Source organism: Tubulanus polymorphus, chromosome 1 (assembly GCF_964204645.1).
Source record: "Tubulanus polymorphus chromosome 1, tnTubPoly1.2, whole genome shotgun sequence".
NCBI classification, from domain to species: domain Eukaryota; kingdom Metazoa; phylum Nemertea; class Palaeonemertea; order Tubulaniformes; family Tubulanidae; genus Tubulanus; species Tubulanus polymorphus.
Genome location: NC_134025.1, coordinates 26940709 through 26964520, shown reverse-complemented (window position 1 = coordinate 26964520; position 23812 = coordinate 26940709). Strand labels below are relative to the sequence as shown.

General features: G+C 36.0%; 1 protein-coding gene across 8 annotated transcripts; it reads left to right on the top strand.

The window, feature by feature from the left end:
- The first annotated feature begins 157 nt into the window (after positions 1–157).
- On the top strand, positions 158–23769 carry LOC141898160 (phosphofurin acidic cluster sorting protein 2-like). Of its 8 annotated transcripts, none has more exons than XM_074784005.1 (23): positions 158–677; positions 1796–1883; positions 4372–4461; positions 5363–5488; positions 9135–9288; positions 10999–11156; positions 12956–13015; positions 13246–13409; positions 13490–13544; positions 13649–13912; positions 15868–15960; positions 17549–17650; positions 18008–18114; positions 18200–18354; positions 18454–18564; positions 18649–18751; positions 18829–18871; positions 18953–18995; positions 19074–19215; positions 19313–19566; positions 19789–19818; positions 20824–20931; positions 21034–23769. In XM_074784005.1, exons 1-23 carry the CDS (start codon positions 517–519, stop codon positions 21144–21146), a joined length of 2724 nt encoding a protein of 907 aa, XP_074640106.1. In that variant the 5' UTR covers positions 158–516; the 3' UTR covers positions 21147–23769. The 8 variants fall into 8 exon arrangements, with proteins under 8 accessions (XP_074640106.1, XP_074640105.1, XP_074640108.1 ...); XM_074784004.1 differs by having other exon boundaries at positions 13490–13553; XM_074784007.1 differs by lacking the exon at positions 15868–15960 and adding an exon at positions 14797–14853 and having other exon boundaries at positions 13490–13553.
- The last annotated feature ends 43 nt before the right edge of the window (positions 23770–23812 follow it).

The window sequence follows — 23812 nt, the reverse complement described above, 5'->3', positions numbered from 1 at the left end:
AGAAAATGCTGAAAGAAGATCTGTTACTATTCTGAATCGTATTTCTACCTGGAAACTTTGCCATAACGCTGATCTGGCCATATGTTGCCTTACCCCGGTGCTGCCATCTCTCGAACCCAGTCACAGTACAGCAGTTCGTCATTCGGCTGTAAGACGCGAGCTGGTCAGGATGCGTGGGTCGACTTGTGAGATTATCGCCGTCTGTTTTGAGGATATACATTCGAATAATGTAGGCAGCATGTTAAAACTGTCTGCCCATACGAATAAAATGGATTAGTTAGGAATTTGATTAATGTTTAATGCCGGTGGATAATAATGAAATGTATTTATAGAAAAATAAAATACGGATAATATTTTCACAGATTGGTGTAGTTGATTTTGTTACAGATGTGAAATTATCATATCCGTGACTTCACAGGGCAAACAAGGATATTTAGATAGGACAGAGGTGTACACCCGGCTCACCCAGCGCGATAAGAAGATAACAGATAACCACGTGCGTTTGTTTACCTCGAAATGTCAATGAAGTCGCACATGCGCAATGACGAAGGAAGGAAAGGAAAGATGGCGGACAGGACTGTGCGTCAGCCGTCAGCGGGGACGGCTCAAAAACCCGTCCCTATGAAATTATTCGCCACTTGGGAAGTCGAAAAGTCATCCCCGAGTTGTATCCCGAGGTATGTCGCGTCTTAATCCTCGTATCCCATTAATCATTAACTTGGTATAGATTTTAAATGCGAATATAACTGGGTATTTTGGTTAGAAATTGTGGGTGTACACACGCGCCCCCTATTATTCTAGCTATGAAACGTTGACTGATAATAAACTTTATGAATCCAAAGTTGAAGTGTCATTGATCCTTACTTTTGTCGCTACATGCAAATTCTTCATAAATAAATTGCTTCCTGTGTGCTTGTAGTAAGTGGATATACTTCCATTGTTTGTTGGGCCTGGTGGTTGGGTGGGGCCTTTTGTCTCAAGGCGCCTACTACATTACATTCACAGTTGTATGTTATGTGGGAGTTGATCATTTGAAATATCAATGTATACTGAAGCTTTGATCATTCCAGGATTTGTCAGTTTTTGTCAGTTATTCTAATTTTACTAATGATAATATTAAAGTAATAGAATCTAAGCTTTGGCTAATAACAAAATGATTTTCTAACCCTTACACAAATATGTGGAACAGGCATCATGCCGAGAAGGTCATTGGGAAATATTGATTTTATCTGAAAAAGAAATGTAAACATAATTTGACCAGATTTTTCATCCATTCACGTGTAGTTTTCGTTGCTATGGAAACCTATCTTAATGCACGCTTGTTTGGACTAGCGATTGCAGTGCAGACACAAGAAACCTAGAATGTAGATCAAGCAGAAATGCATGTGGATGCCAGAATGAAATCAACTGTTATTTTAACAGTTCGAAAGATCCCGGTCGCAGTGTTCGATATTTCAAATTTGTATGGTACTGAATCGGACCAGATTAAAATGATGGAAATGTTTGAATTCATTCAACTTACCATATAGGCCGCCTAGACCTACAGTGTTATGAACCCTGGAGGGGTAGATTGGAATGAATACCTGCGCTGGTTTCACGAACAAGTTTAATTGAAATTGATGTTAATCGCTATCGGTTATTTCATATTTTCGATAACAATGATTCGAACTTAACTGTTTTAGGCTTAAACTTTTTCATGAAACTGAACCCTCACCCAATACTAACTTTGGTCGCAAATCCATTCAATATCTTAAATGACAAGCCTATTTGATAACACTGATTTATATATTTTCAGATTATGCAGTTTGACTTTAACGCGTTTGATCGTCCTTAAGCCTTTGGATAGCGATTTAACATCAGTCACACTGGCAGTTAAAATGCAGGCAAGTATAACCGTATACACATAAATAATGATCAAACGTCAAGTTCTGCTTCTATTACCGATTTGCTTTGTTCTGTGTATTGAGAATTTAGTTTAGAAATGTTGTATATTGGTGTTTAGTAACAGGTGTGTGCTGCCGATCATATTTTTTCTTGTTTATGACGTCAGTTACCGTTCAAATGTTTACAAACAATGCTGCTGAATACCTCAGTTTTCTATCTAGCCCATTGGATTTTATTTATATCGACAGTTATTGGATATTTGCTGCCTTGATCATTGAGGTTATGATACAAAGGCTCGACCGAAATTCACTATTGAAATGACAATTTATTCCGAAGATATATTTCAAAATTTTCAATATCAATGATTACCATTGCTTCTTATTGTCACTGTGGTATTTTATACCTAGCAGATAGATTTCTGATGCTGGTTGTTAGTTCAATTCCCGGTTCGTGAAACGGACCCCGGTAACCAAACAGTATTCTACCCAACGTGCAATGTGCAATAGACTTTTTGAAATTGACACGCTGTTCCCCAACAAATTCTCTGTTTTGGTTAGAACGTAAACCATGACCAGTAGATTTAATACTATTTGTCACAACTTCGTTAAGTATCATATACAAATAGTATCATTCAGTACAGACTGTTTCAGAATGTTGGTCTACTTGTCATTGTGAATGTATGACATATATATTGTTGAATGGGTTGAAAATGTAGTCAGCTGGATTTGAGAGTTTTAATTGTATTTGTATGTTGCTGGAATAGAAGTATTCTTTGTCGAAGTTAATTGATGAAGTTTCAATCGTTTGAAGCGTACTGCTGCTAATAAGTCGTTCACATTGAAACGTTGTTGTCTTCGAAGGAATTTGATTATAAATGTAATTGATGTCGGATTTCTCGCTTCCAAATTGATTGATTGATCAACTGAAGTCATCGTTCTACACACAGATATACTGTTTTTCTCCAGAGGAGCCCGGCAGGAAAGTTTCTGGCTTTGGGGATTCGATCGTTGTTAGTTGCTCGCAATGAAAGTTGTGTAATACAATATTTGATTTCCTGATTAAACCAAGAGGAAATCTTTGAGAATTGAGTTCGAGCGAGTGTGTGGAATGACAATATTCGTGTTGTCTGTTGTGAACGTGAACGTGATTTTAAACCGCATTTTAAATGCATTTACATGATCTTATCAGCTGTGTCACCACAAATCGGCCCTTTGGGGCTTAATATAGAAACAGAATAGCAAGGCATTTTGAAAATATGTAGGTAGATCAGACTTTATCTGAAATTCTCATATCGAAATAGGAGATACCGATATATCTTGTCTCGAGAAAGTACCTACTCCGGTACACATAGTGAGCATACTTATGACTGATAAATACTTTTGTTTTATATCTTGTTGTTCAACAACGAAGTTGATTATTACCGAGTGATAATTCATATGATATACAATACAAGAATCCAGCTGCTACTGCTTGAAGTACGGATACTTAGCGAACATATATACATCAATCGGCACGAACCATTCATTTAATTCATCACACCTTCCACAAAGATAAACTAATATGAAGTGTTGTTACGATTCTCTAGTGAACTTGAGGGAAGTTATAGTTGTAAATGTCTCGGAATTTCCGGGCTGCTAGTCGATTCATTTTGATAATTTGTCCTTGCCGTTAGTAGGCATTCCTCGCCGCGAGATGAGATGCGTGCATTTGTTTCCACATGGCTTGGCTTTTACCGTGTTAGTCTTATATAAACAGTACGAGATGCGCATGTTCCCATATTATATTAGAACGGCTCAAAATTGATGACATTAACGTTTGATAATGGCACCGGCATGAAGTCGTAAAGAAGATTCTTGCTAGTACATATAAAATGAAGGACATTTGACGATAAACATTGCCTCAGGAGATTCTCTGCGGTTCACGATGACGATAATAATCTGCTTTTTCTATTAACGGTTAGAAAGCCTGCCCGTCTAACGATTTCCAATAAAGAGAAGTTTATTTCAGCCAGTAATTCTTCATCCAAATGTTCCCGTTTATGATCTCTTATAACGTATTAAGTGCTGGTATGCTTTTTGCATAGGTATGCTAATAAACCAGTAGCTGCTGTATGAGTTTATTAATACACGGCTCGAATATTAGCTTCACTTTTTATATGCACAGTATTTAAGTTAATTCTGTCTTGTTTTCAAAAGAATCTGTTCGCAATTTGTCAGTCGTGTAACTTCCTGATTTGTTACAGGAATAGAAATGTCTTATTATGGGCGGCAATTTAAGAAACCATTTTTCACTCCATTATTTCGTGTTGTGTATATCGTAGTTTGTTTTATAAGTCATTGATATACAAAAACAAAAGCTGTTCCAAAAATAGATACATTCAAAAGAAAATAACAGCGTCGAGCTAATGCCTTCTACCTTTAGAATTATGGGCGATGAGGAACCATTTTCGCTCCATCATTTCATTTTGTTTATATCGTATATTTTCAGAGTTCGAAAAGAACATTGCGCTCCAACGAGATTGTGATACCACCAAATGGTTTCTTGGATACAGAGCTGGATCTCTCATTTTCATTGCAGGTTAGTAATTGCGTGTCAATACAGTCTTTCAGGTCTATTCGATACGGGTTGATAAATTTACCCCTAGTTATTGAGAGTAGAGTGTTTTCGACGTTTCGTATTCTTAAGAAGATTACCGTTCATTTATCATTATTCGGCGAGACTAGTGGTGTGTATAAACTAGGCGTCCATTAACATGTGCTGTTCACATATGAATGAACTGGACACGATCTCTAGAGATGCCTGTGACACAGTGTTATTGCTCATGATGATGGAATGTCTGGTTAAAGCTATACAGCGATCTTCAAATCGCCGTTCATTAGACCAGAGTTAAAACGGCTCGATGGTTATCAGTAACTAGCTGACGTCTGATAGCCCGATACATCGATTTGACATAAAGAACTAGAAATTTGTCCGCTTGTCATTTGCGAATGGATAGAGATGAATTTGCCGAATTTCTATACAGCCTAAGGCCCCGACTGGTATTGCTTGTATTCCGGTCAGCCCGGTAAACAAGGGTCATGGGTGACTGAACTAGGATTGCTCGCGCGAGCTTATAATCCGGTGCTGAGCTGTACAACTGTGGTCGTAATTCAGAACAGCGCGATGCTGTAATTGCATTTTTATCCATGACAATCAGGTGAATGATCAACCCCAGAAGGCTCACTTCATTATCTCCGCATAACGCTCTGCACGGTGTTTATTATTGCAGAAATTCCATGTTTCATTGCGAAATATTTTGTTTAAAAAGCATGGTTTATGAATGATTAAATTTTCAATAGGTGGGCGTCCTGTTTTCAAATCCAGCCCGAGTCGGATGACGATATCCTCGCAGGAAATCGCCGCGTTCACAAATTAACTCTTTTGATACGTAATATCCGGTATTGTGTTGTAAGTAATGGCTTCTGTTCTCTTCTTACAGTACCCGCATTTCCTGAAACGCGATGGCAACAAATTACACATCATGTTACAAAGACGGAAGCGTTACAAAAATCGGACAATATTAGGCTATAAAACGCTAGCTGTTGGACAAATCAACATGTCTCAGGTATGTCATTTCATCTTGCAAACATGTAATTGCACTTCACTCATTGAACAGCGCAGGGTTTATCATAAAAAATTGTTTGCTAACCCACTTTCGTCGCTCCGATATGCTGATAGGTTCCTTCCAAGGCCAACGTGGGAATAACGCAAATAGTTCATTATGATTCTTGTCTTGTTGCACTGGTTATTCGGTGTCTGAAAATTATTGATCATCGAGCGTATGGCAGAAAGCAGATTTTATCTTATGCCAGACGAATTTTATGCAATTTCCATGTAGGCTAAGTCTCTTGAAGCCTCTAGCGATGGTTTATGATAGGCCATCGCGTTTATCATCGTAAAGCTATCAGGGGTAGTCATTAGGTATTTAATATCATGCGCACTCTTGGAACTTTTTCTATTTCTTGCATTTTGATTCACGTTGCGTCATTTGAGCTCGACATTACATAAGTATATAATATACGTTCACTCGGGATAATGTTCAAATATTTAGCTATCTCTTGATACAGCGTGTGCCACATACTAACTACTGTAATTCGTGTTGACATTTGTGGTCAGCTAATTGCCGAACTTGTTCTGGTTGCATTTAATTTTCATATGATTATCATTATCACGGTATTCGGCTTGCCGTTAATGCATTTTGTCACTCCAGTACGGAGTAGAAGTGGTCGGTCATTTTTGGCTGTATTAACTCGCGTGCGACTAATGGCTCACATACTCGATGATGAAATGTTTCCGACCCCCAAGTGACCGGATAAACGCAGTCAATGAAATGACTACGAGCTCGATGAATATAGATCACGCGGCGCTATATTCTGGTTTTGGTCAGTAGAACGCAACGACGACGACGACGAGGAATTTTTCCTGAATAGTTTAGTAATGAGTATTCTTTCATATGTCGGAATCTATTCCTCGTGAGATTTGATAGCGATGAATGTAGGTTCACTGATATTCCTTACGTGAAGATATAATATAATCAGAATTACATTGCTGGTGTTTTTTCGCATTATACGCTTCATCGCTCGATTGAATAAACAGTTAAGGCTAAAGCAGCCATTTTATATCTCCTTGACGAGGCAGCGAGGCGAGGCTACCGGTAAATCATGGCCTCATTATTGATCGTTAGCATTTTCTTATAAATAGCGACCAACTGTTTTTGACTTAACCGAGTTTGCTTTTACTTTATTGACAAACTTAGTCTTACGAAAGACAATATGGATACAGTACAAAACATGAATACATGTAAACCCTATAATACGTAGTTGTATACATAAACAGAGATGAATATTGGCATGTTAACCCTTTCAGTGCATCTACACCGCACTCGGTGTAGATGCACTGAAAGGGTTAACATGTTGTGTATAAATCGGTGATGGACTTTGCTAGTACACCGCATTGCGGTGTATTGATATAATTGGTAATTAGTTTTTATCTTGTTAGTTTTTATCATCTGAAAGATGGCAGCACCTGTCAAACACAGTTGAATATAAGTTGGCCTAACTAACAATACACCGCACAGTGGTGTAGACGCATTATAGTAGTATGCCTGTTATTTAATGCACTGGAGTGAATTTTTTCAAAAATTTTCAAATAATCTTCAACACCATAGGGTATTAATTAGTCAGCAGAGAAAGGGTTAAAACACAGAATTTACATGGTATCAGTTGAAAAGCTTCACTATTTTGCGAGCAAAAATACTTAGCGTTGTTCGGCTCTATTCCTATTTACATTAGTTATTAGTATTTTAAAAGGTTTGGTTTCTTGTGAAATCTCCTGTTGAGACACAGTTCTCGCCTTCAAATAGGTACAGTGAAAAATATAACGAGTTGAATATATAACAACATCAGAGAGAAAGGCCAAATGCATTACGATTGTGAGGTTTTTATGAATTCTTGTTCGGAATATTTGCCTTTGTCGGGGCATAAAATGCCATCGCAGACCTTTATAGAGCTTTGCAGTCAACGCTGAAGATTGATCGGTTTGATGAGCATTTCTGTGCATCGTCTCGCGGTGCTCTTTCCGTTCATTCGATGGAAATCGTCTTGATTTATACTGATTGCACGGAATCGGAAATTCTGCTTTCTGTTATTGTATAAACACCATTTAGTCGTAATCCGACGACGTTTGAATGTGGAAGTCGTCACTGTACGAAAACAAGAAAACCAACTTGAAAGTTTATTGATGCCTTGAAAAAAAATATATATATATTGCTTAATAACGAGAGAAATCCCACAATAACGAAGCCAAGATTGAAAAATTCTATATCAGAATGATTGTATTTGAGGAGCGACGTTTCGGCTAACAACGGTTAGCCATCATCAGGATTAATACCCACGCCTGATGGTGGTTAACAGTTGTTAGCCGAAACGTCGCTCATCATCATACACGGATATTGTGTATCTTCTCGTCTAATATTGCTTAATATTTTCGACAATGAATAACATAATAAAAGATTACATAATGAAGGATTAAGTTTTATTTTGAATTAGAATGTATTGATAATTGAATTGAATCGAATTGACCAACAACCAGACTAGCCCCGATTGATAATGTAGGGCACATCCTCTCAAACATGTTTATTTGATATTTATCAAAAATAAAATAATAGTTATGAAATATATTTAAAAGAAATAACCATGTGTCATAAAAGAAATAACCATGACACGAGCTTATATCCTGCTCGTCATAGTTAGCGACGAGATCAAAAATTCAAACCTAATTTATGGGTATTAAGCGTGAACTTTGGTTAGTCACCATAGCGATATTTATAGGTTGCCAGTTTACCCGGAATCGTTTTAAACGAGCTGTTAGCTGAATCCATTTCGGAAAGTTCAATATTTACATTCTGCTTCGATCGATCGCTTCAGGAATTCATTTGTCGTATAAATCATCGATATTCGAATTCGTTTATGATCGTTGCGTGTTGAATATTGAAACTGTTTTTAGAAATGTTTTCTTCCAGATAGCGGTTCATATTCCTGCACCTTGGTTTTGCATGATCGCGTCTCGTGTATTGACATTCCTTCAGGCACCGCGTTAGACAGTATGTTTTTTGATGCGGTGAAAACCGTATCAATAATGTTAATGCATTGATACGTTATTTGAGGGGTTCTGTGTGAATTGATGTGCATTACATCATCAATATCGGTGTTTCAAATAACAATTACAATTGTGAATTTCTGCGTTTATTAAGTTATTCGATATATTTCATAACTCTTATTTAATTTTTGATGAATTTTTATAATAATTTTTTACGAGGATGTGCCCTACGTCATCAATATATAGAGGCTAGACTGGTTGCTGATCAATTCAATTATCGATATATTAAAATCCAAAATAACTTCATTGATCGTTAATATTACCGGTATAAAGATTATATTATATTATTCATTATTGATAATATTACGCAATGTATGTGTCATTTTTCAAGGCATCAGTAAAGTTTTCTTGTTCATTGCCTAAAAAAGCACGATTCTTCATTATCCCTGCTGTGCTGTTTATATACCGTATTTAGTTGTATATACCGGGAAAATGATAATTGGAACTTGTGTTATTAACTGTGCAAATCATAGATTAACCAATACATAATACATGCCATAACCGCATGCACTATTTACACAGCGTTTATTGTCAGGGAATTCTATTTTTTTCAGGTGCTACAACAATCGGTCGACCCCGAGCTGAATCTGTATAGCGACTTAAAAGAACGGTCAGCGCTAGTGGCACAATTGAAAATGCTGTCCGTCACGAGTCAACCGGTAGATCCCGTCGATAATGGGCGCAAAAGATTGCGAAATACTGACGCAGGTATTCGTCGAAACCTTTTAATAGATTCGTTATTTCGTAACGTAGCCTTAAATAAGCGACGAACTAGGAAGCGTGTATCGAACGAAAAAAAAAACGAATATCAGGCAGCAGAAATCTTGAAGAGTCTTGAACAAGTTTATGGGGTGAATTACTGTCATTACGCCGATAATGGGCTCGTGCTCTTCCTCTAGGTGGTAACAGATTATTCAGTCGATCCCTATTTGCTGTAAATTGTAATGCTCGTCGTGTTAGGAGGATGATCATTTAAATTGCCTCGATTTACGTGAATTATTTCCCGTCGGAAAGTGTTGATATCTATTCGCGCACGAGGCCGCTACGCGATAAATCACGCTCCCGCAAGAGACTGCAGTTCATTTTTCGTTCAGGCAGTCGATTCTACTGATTGTTTTCACCTCGGGACAAATTTAATTTCGGGGCTGTAGTTAGTTACGTCAATAATAGCGGTAACAACAGTGATGTTACGGCGAAAAGCTGTTTAAATTGTTGTACAGCTGTTCGGCTCAAGCTTCGCTGATTCCCAAATGTATCTGTGTAGTTAACAAACCAGTTTCCTCGCTGTTGGCGTATATAATACATGTATTCACCCGTATTGCTATTCCAAGGTCCGGGTCTAAAGTACAATACGTACTAAATAGTCATTATCATTTGACAAGATTTTTATTTCCTGATTAGATATGAATTGATGATATAGAATGTAAAATTTCTCTGGCCGATAGTTGTGCCTGTTCGCGCGTATGTTTTCTACTGCGGTGCGCGTTATTTTCGGAATGCACCTGCATCCACTGACGCCGACAGGTTTTCTAGGATTCGGTTCTGATTTTTGGTGACGTTGATTGATCGACGAACATCAATCGGTGAAAATAGCTGTAGAGATGTTCTGAAAGTAGTCCAAGGATAGTCTGTAAGCGCTCGCAGATTCAGTAGAAAATGTCATGGTGCAAAGCGACGATGAGTTCAGAATCTACGAGGCTGACTATTTCGCATCAACATATTCTCACAACAATATAGTAATTAACGATATAACGAGCTTGTTAATCATGCTCGGCGAGAATCACCGTGTTACCAAGAATATTGGCAAATTGCACCATTTCCTTCGATAAATTCTCATATTTTTCCGCTCATAGGGAGTATGTGCATTGTCCCATGAATTCGAGTGACATATTCTTAACGTATGTCGTAGCGGCGTAAAAACTACAAGAAAAACTCATTTAAAAAGTCCCCTCTCATTAGTTTGTCATCTTGTCTATCATTTGTTAAAGATACATACAAGCTGCTAATAGTGCATGAGCCCAATTATCGCTGTCAGCTGGGGGCATATTTTTTTGCGACTGTTTCTTTGATCAGTAATTCGGTTCTACGTGGGTTCGCCGTGTATTTCTTGAATATTTCATGCTCTCGTGACACAGCGACAATTTATTTTTGCGTGTCCTCAACTCACCCGCGGGTAGTGAACGCAAATCATGCAAATCAGTATCGGTGATGATATTACCTAGCTACCGACGACGTCTTCGGGATCTTGCTCTTTTTCCGTGAACAAAAGAAATGTCTGTCGGCGACGCCGGGCGATGTTTATCAGGTCGCGAGCTGCTCTACAGCTAACGTTAATCCCGTTGTTAATCCTTACGACCTGAACGCAGGAAGTAATACAAGTAACCCCTGTAATTGTCTCTCTCTCTCTCTCTGTTTCAGATCGGTCTCCTGATCAGTACAGCGACGACGATGACGCTCACGACTATAACGACGATGATAATTCATCGAACGACGACAGCGACCTGGAGGACGACGACACGAGGGCTCGACCTCGCAAGCCGTCGCGTGGGCCACCCCGTGCCGTCATATCACGTGGGGTAATATCTTTAATCCTTATTAGTCTAATATGGTATAATGTAATTCGGTCCCCGCGCCTACTGGAGGAATTTTTCGCAGGTTGGGGAGAAAGATCGTCATAAGGTTTCAACCCAGCACCCTTCGATTGACGAATGAAACACTAATGGCTTTAAATGTAAAATCCCACAATTGTTGAAGGACAAAAAAGTTTATTTAGAATACAAGAAATATTTTGGGTGGTTGCTACCATGCTTCTGTAGTCTATAATGACTGAAGAATGGGGGTAGCAACCATCCAAAATATTTCTATAGTCTAGTTAAACTTTTCAGTCTTTAAACAATTGTGGGATTTTACATTTGTTTCATCACGGATATCGTGATCTTACCGATTCAACAATGGCATTAACTTTACAGACTTTCTAATGTTAGATACCGATGTATATATATATATATATATATATATATATATATATATATATATATATATATATATATATATATATATATATATATATATATATATATATATATATATATATATATATATATATATATATATATATATATATATATATATATATATATATATATATATATATATATATATATATATATATATATATATATATATATATATATATATATATATATATATATATATATATATATATATATATATATATATATATATATATATATATATATATATATATATATATATATATATATATATATATATATATATTTATATCCTTTGTCATTATTCATAGCTTTTCAAAGAATCTTGTTTCGATCATTTAACGTTGGTGAAGTTTTTACATTTACACGCGTATTTCAGTCCCTTCTCCTTCGTGATGTTATCGATCTTTGCGCACTCTAATTCTGTTCCTGCTCTCGAGGAAAAAAAAATCATTATTCAGAAGCGTTGTGATTGTATTAAACGAACGCGACGACGACGTTTTGTGAGGGATGTCTCGTCTTCGTCAATCTCGTCAGTCAGTCTTTTTTCTAACCGCGACAGATTGCTGTGATTCATCGATTCTATCCCGTTTCCATTTGAAAAAATCTCAGTGTGACCAATCGTGAATCATTTTCTGTCCGCTCGGCTCAAGAGAGAGAGAGAGAGAGAGAGAGAGAGAGAGACGGAGAGAGTTTATTTAACCGTAGTGAGAAGATAATAAGCTCTGTCATCTTCTTTAAATAACATACACCAAATTAGCAATAAGCAATAATCAATGAAGCGAGCATTAATCAGATATATTTAATTGGAATTTTTTCGACATTCACCCTGTCTATGATGCACAAATTTCCGATTGTCAAGCGCTGCTCTAATCAAAAGTATTTCCTTGAATACTAGTTAATGAAGGGCACATGTAATGTACAGCATTTTGAGTTTAACTCAATTGCTTTTGAATCGGTTAATTGAACTACTTAACAGTATTGATGAGTGATATTTGATTCAATCATCATGTATGATATTGTATGGGTTTTGATACGGAAGGTATGCTATTGATCGCCTCTTGTCTAATCTATGTCTGCTGAACTATTAATGCTTCCCCCATTTGTAAACAACTTTTAATCATACCATTCATTTAAGAATTTGTCATGTGTAAAGTTGTTGATTACGATCACTTCTCCCGCAAGAGTTGCGCGAAATCAATCGATATTTGGAACGTTTCGAATACCGTGTTTGCGCGTGTTGTAGAAAAGAGAAATATTTGAACAGTTGGCGGTTTGATAAATATTGGATTCTAAAAACAACGATGTTTTTTATATCCGGTAATCAATTTTTCACCTAACTTTTCAATATTTTCTTCCAGCAACGAAATATCAAGGAGAGATTCGTGGCTTTATTGCGGAAATTGAAGTTTTCTGAAGAGGTAGGCCTACGTGTTTCTAGTATATCTCTTCCTACTCTCGAGCAAGTCGAGTGCATCGCAACTCGATATGATTAAAACTTCTAAATTCTCCATCAATAAACTTGATTGCTGTTCATTCGAAGCAAATTAGATTGCGAACTAGGTCTATTGATTTCATGGAGAAATTAAAGTGCAATAATGTCGATAATGTCTGAGTTTTGATTTTCGAATTGCGTCGCTTGCTATTTTAGGTATTGGACTCGGAACAAGATCAGGACCTGGCCGATTCGGTGCAAAATCAGCAAGCAATCGAAGATCTTTTGTTTGCCGAACTCGAAGGTCTCAGCGATAGTGGAGGAAGTACAACTGAAATGGACACAATGAGTGTTCTATCCACACCTAAACCTAGTCTCAGGTTTGAATATACATTAATAATTTACATGTCATTAACTGAAAAAGATTTCTGGTCACGTATCGAATAAAATTACTTTTCAGACCTTTTTTCACCACACAAACGAGTGGTTTAGATGTCCATGACATACCATCAAGAGTGAGTAATGTACGAAATTTATTCTTACAGTACCCAGTTCTTTCTTTTTCATTTAATAGATGAATGTGTTTATTGATATTTATCATACGTGTGCGTTTTTTCAGGAATCATCGCGGTATAGCGACGAAAGCTCAAAACGCAATGACTCTGACAGTCATCCGGAAAATCTGACCGATCACGAGCATTCGGACCCGCAACAACAAGCGATGCCGGGGAGTCCCCCGCAAGACGAATCGAAAAAACCCGATAACAATAAAACCACGGCGGTGCCGTTATTCACGAGGGATCGCAGTATTTCTCTGAAGGAGAAAAAAGTGAAAAAGGAAACGAAAGAAAGAAGAAACAGTTTTGGTAATGTGGAAGGAATGGTTAGTATTATTACATTACTATCGTTGTTGTCTTTGAAGAGCCTCGGCTAGAAAGCTTTCTCTATTCTGCTTTTTAAGCTGTAGTTTGATCTAGTGTCGTTTCGATTTTTGTCAGGCTCTATTAATATCCTAGAATTCTCGAAAGCGGCGGCTTGAAATCTTTATTTCCTAATAATGCTTTTTATATGTCCTGTTTGTAAGACCACATTCTGATCTGGAGAATTAGCTCACTCATTACTCACATTGAATCAACATTTGAACAAGTATTTATAACTCAAAGTTAGATAGAGCTAAATATAGACTAAACAATAACTTTAATGTGTCTGATGTCTTACTGATCATTCATCAAATTCTATTTTACCAATTGAAAATTTCTTTGGAAGCATTTTGCATTTGTTAGGGTTTCCCTAAAGAGATTTATTACTCATCTTACTTCTATTCTTCATTTTGATTTTGTCCGTTCTTTAATTAATTGATTGTGCCTATCTTCAGAAAGCTGATGGATGTTTTTGAACCAAAAAGGAGAGAACTTCCTTAATACCTCGCTAGTTCAGTTTGTCTTAATGATTTCTCTATTCCACTACGTAGGAGAAATTCATTTCATGATCACTGGTCGATTACTCAATAATCACATCACCTGAAAGTTCACGAGAAAATAAAAATATCTAGACATTTTATGTTGTGACAGCAGTTCTGAGAAATGAGTTTTTGAAATGACTGTGTCATCTTGAATAATACACTTTATGCTATGAATTGCTCACTTGTTTCCATTCACCAAATCTGTCAAAAACCTGGTAGGCCTATGTCTTTGTATTATACGTTTTATGTTTGCTTTGATGTTTCGTTGCTGTTTATTTTTAAGTGTGTTCTACGTATATGTTTAGATTGCATGTCTGCGGGGTCCAGCTCAAGTGACTACCAACAATACTGAAAATGAACGAGTGAGAACCCTTTTGAAATAATTAGCAAAACAAAATAACACACCTAACCTCCGAATTCATTAATTCATTACTCTTTTTTCATGCTACTTTATAGTCATTTTTCACTTACGTAGAAAAACGGTCATTAAGCAAATACAAATTAATTGTGGTCTCTAATGATGTTTGCATAGCTGACTTTCTATAGTGAAAAATGGCAGTATTTTGCTGACACTAAAAAGATATGGCTTCAACAAACTAGTCATGATTGCACTTTATATTCATACTTTCCAGTAACTGGCATTGTTTTGGATGGCGCAATGGTCTCTTTCTTTTCATATTAACCATCATGGATGTTTCCGCAATATTGGATTTAGGCGATGTGCGCAAGAGAGTTGCGAGTTATTGATTTCTGGAAGCGCATTTCATTGTTTTATTTCCTTCAGGTTTTCACCGGGTTCTGAGCCTAACACACAAAGGAACAAAGAGATTTTTGGTTTTTTTAAGCACTCGTGCCTTGGGGTTATTGTGTGGCATATGATAATGTTTGCTAAAATAGTGAAGCTAACTGGTACAAAGCAGAGCCTTCCCTCTTTAAACTGTAACATTATACATATCAATATATGTGCATAGTAGCATTTTATCAGTTGAAATGTTTCCATTTGGCCATAAATTGATATTGTTGATTCTATCATATACTGTGTATTCATGATGGTATTTTATGTTAGTCTAAATAATTTTACGTGGTAAATCAACTCTAGTATGCATAAAACATTATTTATTGAGCTGTTATGATGATACAATGTTTGACTAATCTTCAGACATCTATAGGTATTGAAGTAAGTAATAAACTGCTGTTGGGAACTGGTTGCTCTTTTAGACATGTCCTACTATGGCTAATAAAAGGTTGCACCTTTCTCTAGCGAATGGTCCACAGAAATCTTATGATTAGTGTCTTCAGTTGATTACCACCTCCAGTTTATTGTATATGTAAATTTTAGTTTTATGAATAACTTACTCTAAGGATTTTGCATGCAGGCCTTTCCGAAATCCATATGCAAAGCCTTGCTTATGGAGATAGGATATAAGAACGCAAAGAAAGCAACTGTTCAAAGAACTGTCAGTCAGGAGGTACTTTTTGAAGAATAAGCTACATATATCTAAATTGAGACATATCTTTTTGTTTCCTAGTATACAAATTTGAAAAATATGCATATTCTTCTTCTGTCGACAACACAGTCGTATGTCCAGTGTGAATTGTTATGGAAGTACATCAAAAGTCTGGAAACAAGAAATATAGTGTTTCGCATTCAATTTTGCTTCAGATTTACTTTTTTCGGGAGTTTATACGAATTACTTTTTGACAAGGATGATTTTTCCATATCGTCGCTGATGATGATTTTGAAGCATTTTTCCTAATTCATTAATTTCATTGATCGGCTTGATTTTAAAATCTGCTATCTATGTTGTCTGTGTAGAGATCTCGTAAATTGTGGCATATGCCGGAGCAACGTCGCAAATTAAGCTTAAACCCGGTACTGCATGATCTGCTGCAGGTAAAAAATATTGATATCCTTATTTAAAGCGAGAAATCCTTTTGATTAGCTTCCGGCTTTAGTGGGCTTCTACTACCTACCCATCTAATTTCATTACTGCCCTACACTAGCCTAATGTAACCGAATTATTCGAAAAAAAAATGATCAGCCACAAGGCGTACGAGCTAAGTTGATTGAATATCCATTCCAGTCCTAGCTTTCTATGTGATTTTGAATATAAGTTTTACACTGAATTTTCCCGACTAAGATGGACCTGTAATGAAATTGATTTTTGTTGCTGAATTAATAGAAAGCGAACGATCTGGGAGGGACGTGTGGTTTTCTCCAATTGACCACTGATTAGAATACGGTATCGATTTATCGGAATTGTCGTCTGTAGATATTTTATCACAGGCATGATCTTTGTTCATGCATGATACTCAGTTTCCAGATTGCGAAATCAATGAATATTAATTTGATGGGAATCGGGCGGCATCATCAATGCGTATAGACGAATAACGACCAAGCGAGCTGATAACCTTTCTCTTAGTAAACCTACCCAAACGCAATAACGTTGCCTAATGTGATCATTATCCTATTTCTCTCTTCCAGTAACATTGAATCGAGTCTATAATTTCCTAGAAGAGAAAAATAGTTAATAGTTAGGCCTATATTGCTAAATAATGAAATAGTACATATATTTATTAGTCGGGATTATATGGGTTGGTATCTTGTAAACTATTGCTTAAACTATTGCTTATAAATGCTTACCGAACGTCGATGAAATGGATCTGCAATTTTAGAATGTAGAAGGTGCAATATGTTTATCTGATTACCCTTAGGGTGACTTGATAACAACTGTCCGTAATTTTATTTGAGAATATCCATCACTTCACTATTGATTTTGATTTGATTTGGATTGATTGGATTGGGTGATGGATGCTTGGTGAGGGAACAGTTGTGCGTATGCAGTCTACGATGTATATCTTGTCTATACTTTGAAGCCTTGAATATTGAAGATACGTTTTTAAAAGGATCCTTACGAATTCACCGTGGATAATTTCAAACAATTCTGCTTGCATCAGTTACAAAAATATTGCGCTGTACGATAGACTAATTAAATTTCAATAATTCATCAGAGTTTTTTTTTTTGTAAATGTGGCGAGTATGTTTGTATATTTCAGCCACGGAAAGTGTTACTGGAACAGTTACAGTCAGTATTAGGGAACGACGATGAGCTTCCAGATAGTTTCATTCTAGTCAGCACAGCAGACGGTGTAGGACAGGTTCGTAAAGTGCAGACAGTAAACGGTTAATGATTTATGATCTGCTTGATACTTCTCCAGGGTACCGTATTAGTTATTTAGAAAGTTCTATTCGCGCATCAAGTCCTGAAGAATAGGTGTTAGATGCATCGAATAGATTTCATCAGATGTGTCAGCGAGGTCTCGTATGCAGTGAAATATTGCATGTATTAATATGTATGAATCGTCTCGGTCATTTAAATCACCTATTTCATCAACTATTGAAGATGAAGACTCTCTTTCTATGGTTCTATTAACACGCTCAGACTCGGACTGATAATCAGACGAGTTTAGAATAAATGCATTCGGTATATGCAACGCCTTTTCTCATAATTTCAGCTGCTTGCCCAGAAATTACAAGAGGCACAGTTCAAAGTTATTTGCGCTTGCTCAAAAGCCGATGTAAAAGCTACTGTCTCGCATTTCGTTACCAAGTTACAAAAATAGTAAGCGACCCCTCGACTCATTGGTGAATTCAACGTTCAGTAAAAGTCTTGATTTTATACTGTTCACTGTTCGTGTACATTTCAGTTGTAATACTAATTCCAAAACTCCAGCTCCTGTAAAGATCTGTATAATAGGTGGAGATGGATTCATCAATTCAGTATTACGACCCTATGTGGAGCAGTTTTCATCCAAATCACCAGATTGGCAAAGTTACATTCGATTCTATATTGTCCCTGTTGGTGAGTTTGGCATATATTTTACTGCTGTTCATTGATTTTTATGTCTTACACGTACAGAATTTATGATCGTGTGGTTTTGTATATCCGTCTGATATATAGGTGCTAGTTTAATAGGAAAGTTTATCTCGGCCTTTGACAACCAATATCACACACTATTCGGCGATGCTTTATGGAAAGATGCGTTTGACAAGTCGGACAATCAGAAAACAGGTGAAATAACCAAAGATCTTTTAGTTCTTACTACAATGTACTCAAGACATCATTCCAGTAATTATATGTTATGCTCATGTATAGAAATGTTTGAGATAGTGAACAGAATAAAACGCTACCTATCGAGTGCTGGTACCCTTCTACAGCTCCCTATTGCCGAAGCAATGGTAACATATAAAGAAAAGAGGTACGTTTCTCTCATCGGTGCAATACTTATACATTATGATGTAGAATTGAGTATTGAATGTGTATTGTTAATTTCAGCACGGATGATGAGTCTTCCCAGATATTCATACCATTCCTTAATGTAAGTTGGATCAAAGTAATCTATGATATGACAGTACAATATCAATTATAGGCTTGAATTTGAAATAATCTTACATTCCAGGAAGTAAGAATAGGACCTACTGATCTTAGCCAGTCAACTTCTGGTAGGTTTTATCTATTTTCAATAAAGTTTTGTTTGGTAAAATTACAACTTCGGCTAAGATAATTTTATCTATTTTTAGTGGATTTTGATGAGGCAACAGTCACTTCACCGGGGCCATCTGGATCACCACCGAATACAAGTTATATGGAAAAAGCAAAGGATACAAAGGAGCATACACCTCCAAATTCCCCGAGTATCAATAATGTGGTTGCATCTACAAGGTATCAATAAATAAGAGTTTATTATTTATATGTTCATTGAAATGTTTACGGTGCATGTTTGGTTGGCATCAATTGAACTGGATATCTCAAATTTCAGTCAAGGTTCACCCAGTACTCCTACCGGAAGTCATGAGTATATGGATCTACAGCTAGACTATTGGTCTGTCACACCGAAATATGACCAAAGCGAAAAAGAAAAAGACAAAGATAAGAGTAAGAAAGACAGCTCAAAATCATCGTTGAAAACCGCGTTCAAGTGTGTGCAAGTGTTCCGTTTACCTCAAGCTGGATCAGATTTATCTAGCTCAAGCATGGTCATGATGGTCATCGCAAAAGAGAAAAAGCAGAAAAGTAAGTATATCAGCCTGTGTTAGAAACGATGACCTTTTCTCGTATTGTTTTTAGCGTAGTATGATTTGATTAACTATGGATATGTCATTCGATCCCCAAAGCAGTTGACGATATGTTTACAGAGCTCACTCAAAACTGCTAGCCTGCTTATAATCATTAACAAAAATGCATCAATGAATACGATACATTTAGGCTTAAACATATTATACATTTTCCCCACAGTGCAATTTGGAAAAGGACCACTTCCAGCAGGTACATATTTGTATATTATATTAATGGTACATTATTCTTCCTCATAACCGTCCATTTAAGGCACATATATGCTCAATGCACTTATAGCTTGCTAACATATTTACCTACATTATACCATTCAGTGGTATGTGTGTCATGTTGGACGTTATTCTCACTTAATCCATTAAAAAACCCTTACTACTTGTGCCTGGAACCTTCCCTATTTTCATGGTTAAGGTCATCCAAATTATTTCAGTGTTCATTAAGTAGTGAGGTTATTAAAGTTGAATTTTAACCAGGGGAACCGTGCATTAGGAATTGGTTATGGTGTCATTGATATGCCCTATTTATTTCAGGAAAAATCCAGTTATTTGTACAGAATATTCGTTTTTGCAAAAGCTATTTGTATGAAAGATTTTCCTAATCGTGAAAAGTTTTATTTTCTGTGATAACTTCAGCAACCTGTTTGATTGGGAATATGTGTAAACCCTACATAGATATTTCTCCAGAAGGTAAACTCGATTGAGATAGTCTTGCTTGATTCAGTTAGGAGGGGCAGAATGAAGCTACTTTTATCAGCATCCCAATTTTGATGAGGTTATTCAGACACAATAATAGGAGACTGCTGTGTATTGGTAATGGGAAATTTTGTCTCATTTGAATGAAAAGTCTTCAGGGGTTTTAATTGATTTCAGTGAAATATGCATGGTTGTCAAATGGGTAGTTTTGTTTGCTTGCTGAACCAGCATAACTTTGAAAGTTAATGAAGTTATGCAAAAACACATAAAAGCCTGGGATATTTTCAGGAGGCAGATTAGAATGTAAACAATTTGGTGGCAGTCAATGGCCATTTGATCCATATTTCAACGGATATCGCATAATGCCTGAGACTTATTTCTCAGCTCACATTACATTTCGTTTACAATCTTTTTCACATAACATATTCCAGGATATCGAATTTCAGGATTCAACCAGATAAATCGATAAATGTGTATTTATTGTATGCTTCGATGTTCGTATTTTCAGTTATGCGCATTGGCAAAAAATCAAAAGAAAGTGAATCTAAGAGTCAGGTGATTGATGGTATTAACCGACTTATATGTACTTCAAAGTCTCAAAGTAACCCACTGAAAGGTAACAGATATTTCATCAATTCTATTAGGAATTTTGTCCTTTGAATGTTGTAATAGTTCTGTGCGCAAACATTCATGGATATTTTTTCCTCTTCTTTTGCAGTGAAAATAGATGGTATTGACTGGGCAGGTGTCAAGTTTTTTCAGCTATCATCTCAATGGCAAACTCACATCAAACATTTCCCAGTAGCAATATTCAGTCATTCAGAGATTTAGTGAATGTATCCCATTCTCTGATTGATTATTATGTGCCATAATATCTGACTATGCTACATCATTTGTAATTATAATGACCTTTTTAGATTGGTCAGACATTTTCTAGAATTTATTCCACTCCCAATGTAAAAAATAAGCGTCATGTAAAGATTGCTCCGGAAAAAAAAACGCTTTGATCTCAAAATACATTGGATGGTGGATATTTTATCACTATAACACGTGATTGAAGACGTGATCAAAGACACTATTTCTGTTCATTAATTTTAAGTTTTGATTAAGGTAAATTACCAACACGTTTGTTATTTTATTGTGCAATGCAAGAAGAATCTTTCGTAGATTCAAAGCGAAGGTAGAACATTGGGAGCGAAATAATTATCAATGAATTTCACTTCGTTTCAATTGTAATTACTCACGAGAGAGAGACACGTATATTATCCTATGTTGTGCATTTATGTTCGAAGTATTATTTTGAAATGAATTGGAATAGTGGCTTAATGTGAGACAATGATGCTGGATTGAGTAATATGTGAATATAGACACGATGGATTAAATGATAATGGTTAAAGTTGTGAAAAATTCATGTAGTACATAATATAGTGGGTGTAATAACTGTGCATGTAATGCTCAAATATTGTTGTATACTAGTCAATTGTTAATATGTATATAGGAAAATTTTTTTTGTGAATTGACAACAAAAAAAGGGTTAATCATCATTCTCTATGTATTAAATTATACTAGTATCATGGCTCTTATTGTAGATTATCAAGGAATTGTAGTATATACACATAACATGTTCATATCTGTTTCATTCCCTTTGTTTTGATCCTAGCAAATCAATATACTGTAGCTATTTCCATGAGTTTAAACTAATTTACGTAAAGTTTTTTTAAGCTCAAATGATGTAATCTTTCTCTTACATGATCAAACGATATTGTTATTCTGACTTTTTTCAACTTTTCTATGACTCCTTTGATTTGTGTTAATATTCGCACCTACCGTACGTGAAGGACACATGACAACATGAATTTATTTGGCTGATATAGAAGTTTTTAGCTCGTGCCATTGTGAATATTTCTACGTTATGCTTACTCTATATAAGTTTTATCTAAATGTATGTAGTATTATGATTTGGACTGGATCCAAACTTTGCGTTTCTATTCGCTTGAGAAGTGAGAGTCAATGAAATGATCAGTATTTATACTGTGAACTGATGTATTATTATTTCTGTTTTAGTATTAGATTGTATCCTTGAGTTGTAAAGCCATGCTGGTTGTGGCTTCAGATATTAGGCATTCATGAAAAAATTGGTAAATATCAAACTTCGATTAAGGAGAACTGAATGATTAAATAGTAAGTTACAGTACTTCATTGTTCTATCAATATGTCGGATCTATTTGTATACTTGCATTTATGTGCAATATATATATATATATATATATATATTTCTCCAGGTCTTAGCTACATTAATAGAGAAATTAAGCTGTATTGGGAATTTAAAATATTAAGAAAACTAACATCATATGAACGAAACTTGGAAAGCGTTAGCAACCTTTTCGTTGCATTTGTATTAACTATTAGTAAAAGTATTGGTATATCAGTTTACTCAGTTATTTATAAAGCTAAATGCCGATATTTTGTGCCTTATTATGCCAAACAGCATTTTTGTTTGAAGATATGAAGTTTATGAACAATGTCTACATCGTGTTTCATATCTTTTCCCTGAACTGGTTATATAGTCTCACAAATAGATTTATATACGATGCATTTTGCTACCGCATTTGTGTGTTAAGTGCTTAACGCTACCATCCTGTGCTTAGAATCAGTTGCTATCTTAAGTCTCTAATTGTAGTCGTCAACTATAGTACAAAATTCTCTGTCAAATTTCCGATTGAACCCTTTTTAATGCCATGAATAACAATGTGTCATTTGTGATAAAAGTGAGTATTGGTAGTTCGCTTCATCAACTGCTTAACTCATTAAAGATGTTAATTTTGTGCAATTGGAGCTACTGTAAAATAAGAGGTGTTGAGTTTATTTTGTCCCAATCAGTGGTGGCTACCATAGAAAATGTTGTCTGCTATAGAATAACTAGCTGTAAAATTTTGATGGCAAATTTATGTCTAGATACAAGTTACTTTCCATTGAATACAACTAGTGTGGACCATTGTTTTGCTATTTCATGTAATGAATTTATTATCTAAATTGATTCAAGTACATGTATCTTCTCTTAGAAATAAAACTGCCAATAATTGTTTTATTTGGGGTTTTCTATTTCTTGGCATTCTAAATTCAAGGTTCTAAAGTATTTAGTTTGTTACTGATGTCCCGCCAGCTCAGGTGGCAGCACTATGCGGTCCCCTAGTGGAATTTCAGGGAACTGCCAGTAATGTAATATGCTTTTTTCTTAGATCCGTCCCTGGCACTGAATAAAGTGAGACTGAATTGGAATTTTAGTTAACTATCGTAATGCTGCTGTTAAAAGTAGTGAGCCCTGGCAGTCAATAAAGAATGTAGCCATGCCAAATATTTGTGAAGATAATAATTGTTTTATCACTTCTATCAACAAAATTTGGCTTTGGTAGAACCCGAGTCTGTATACAGGATGAAATAAAGGGATGTACCAGGTCCGACAACAATTGGGATTCAAAGTGTTAGGTTGTCCTCTC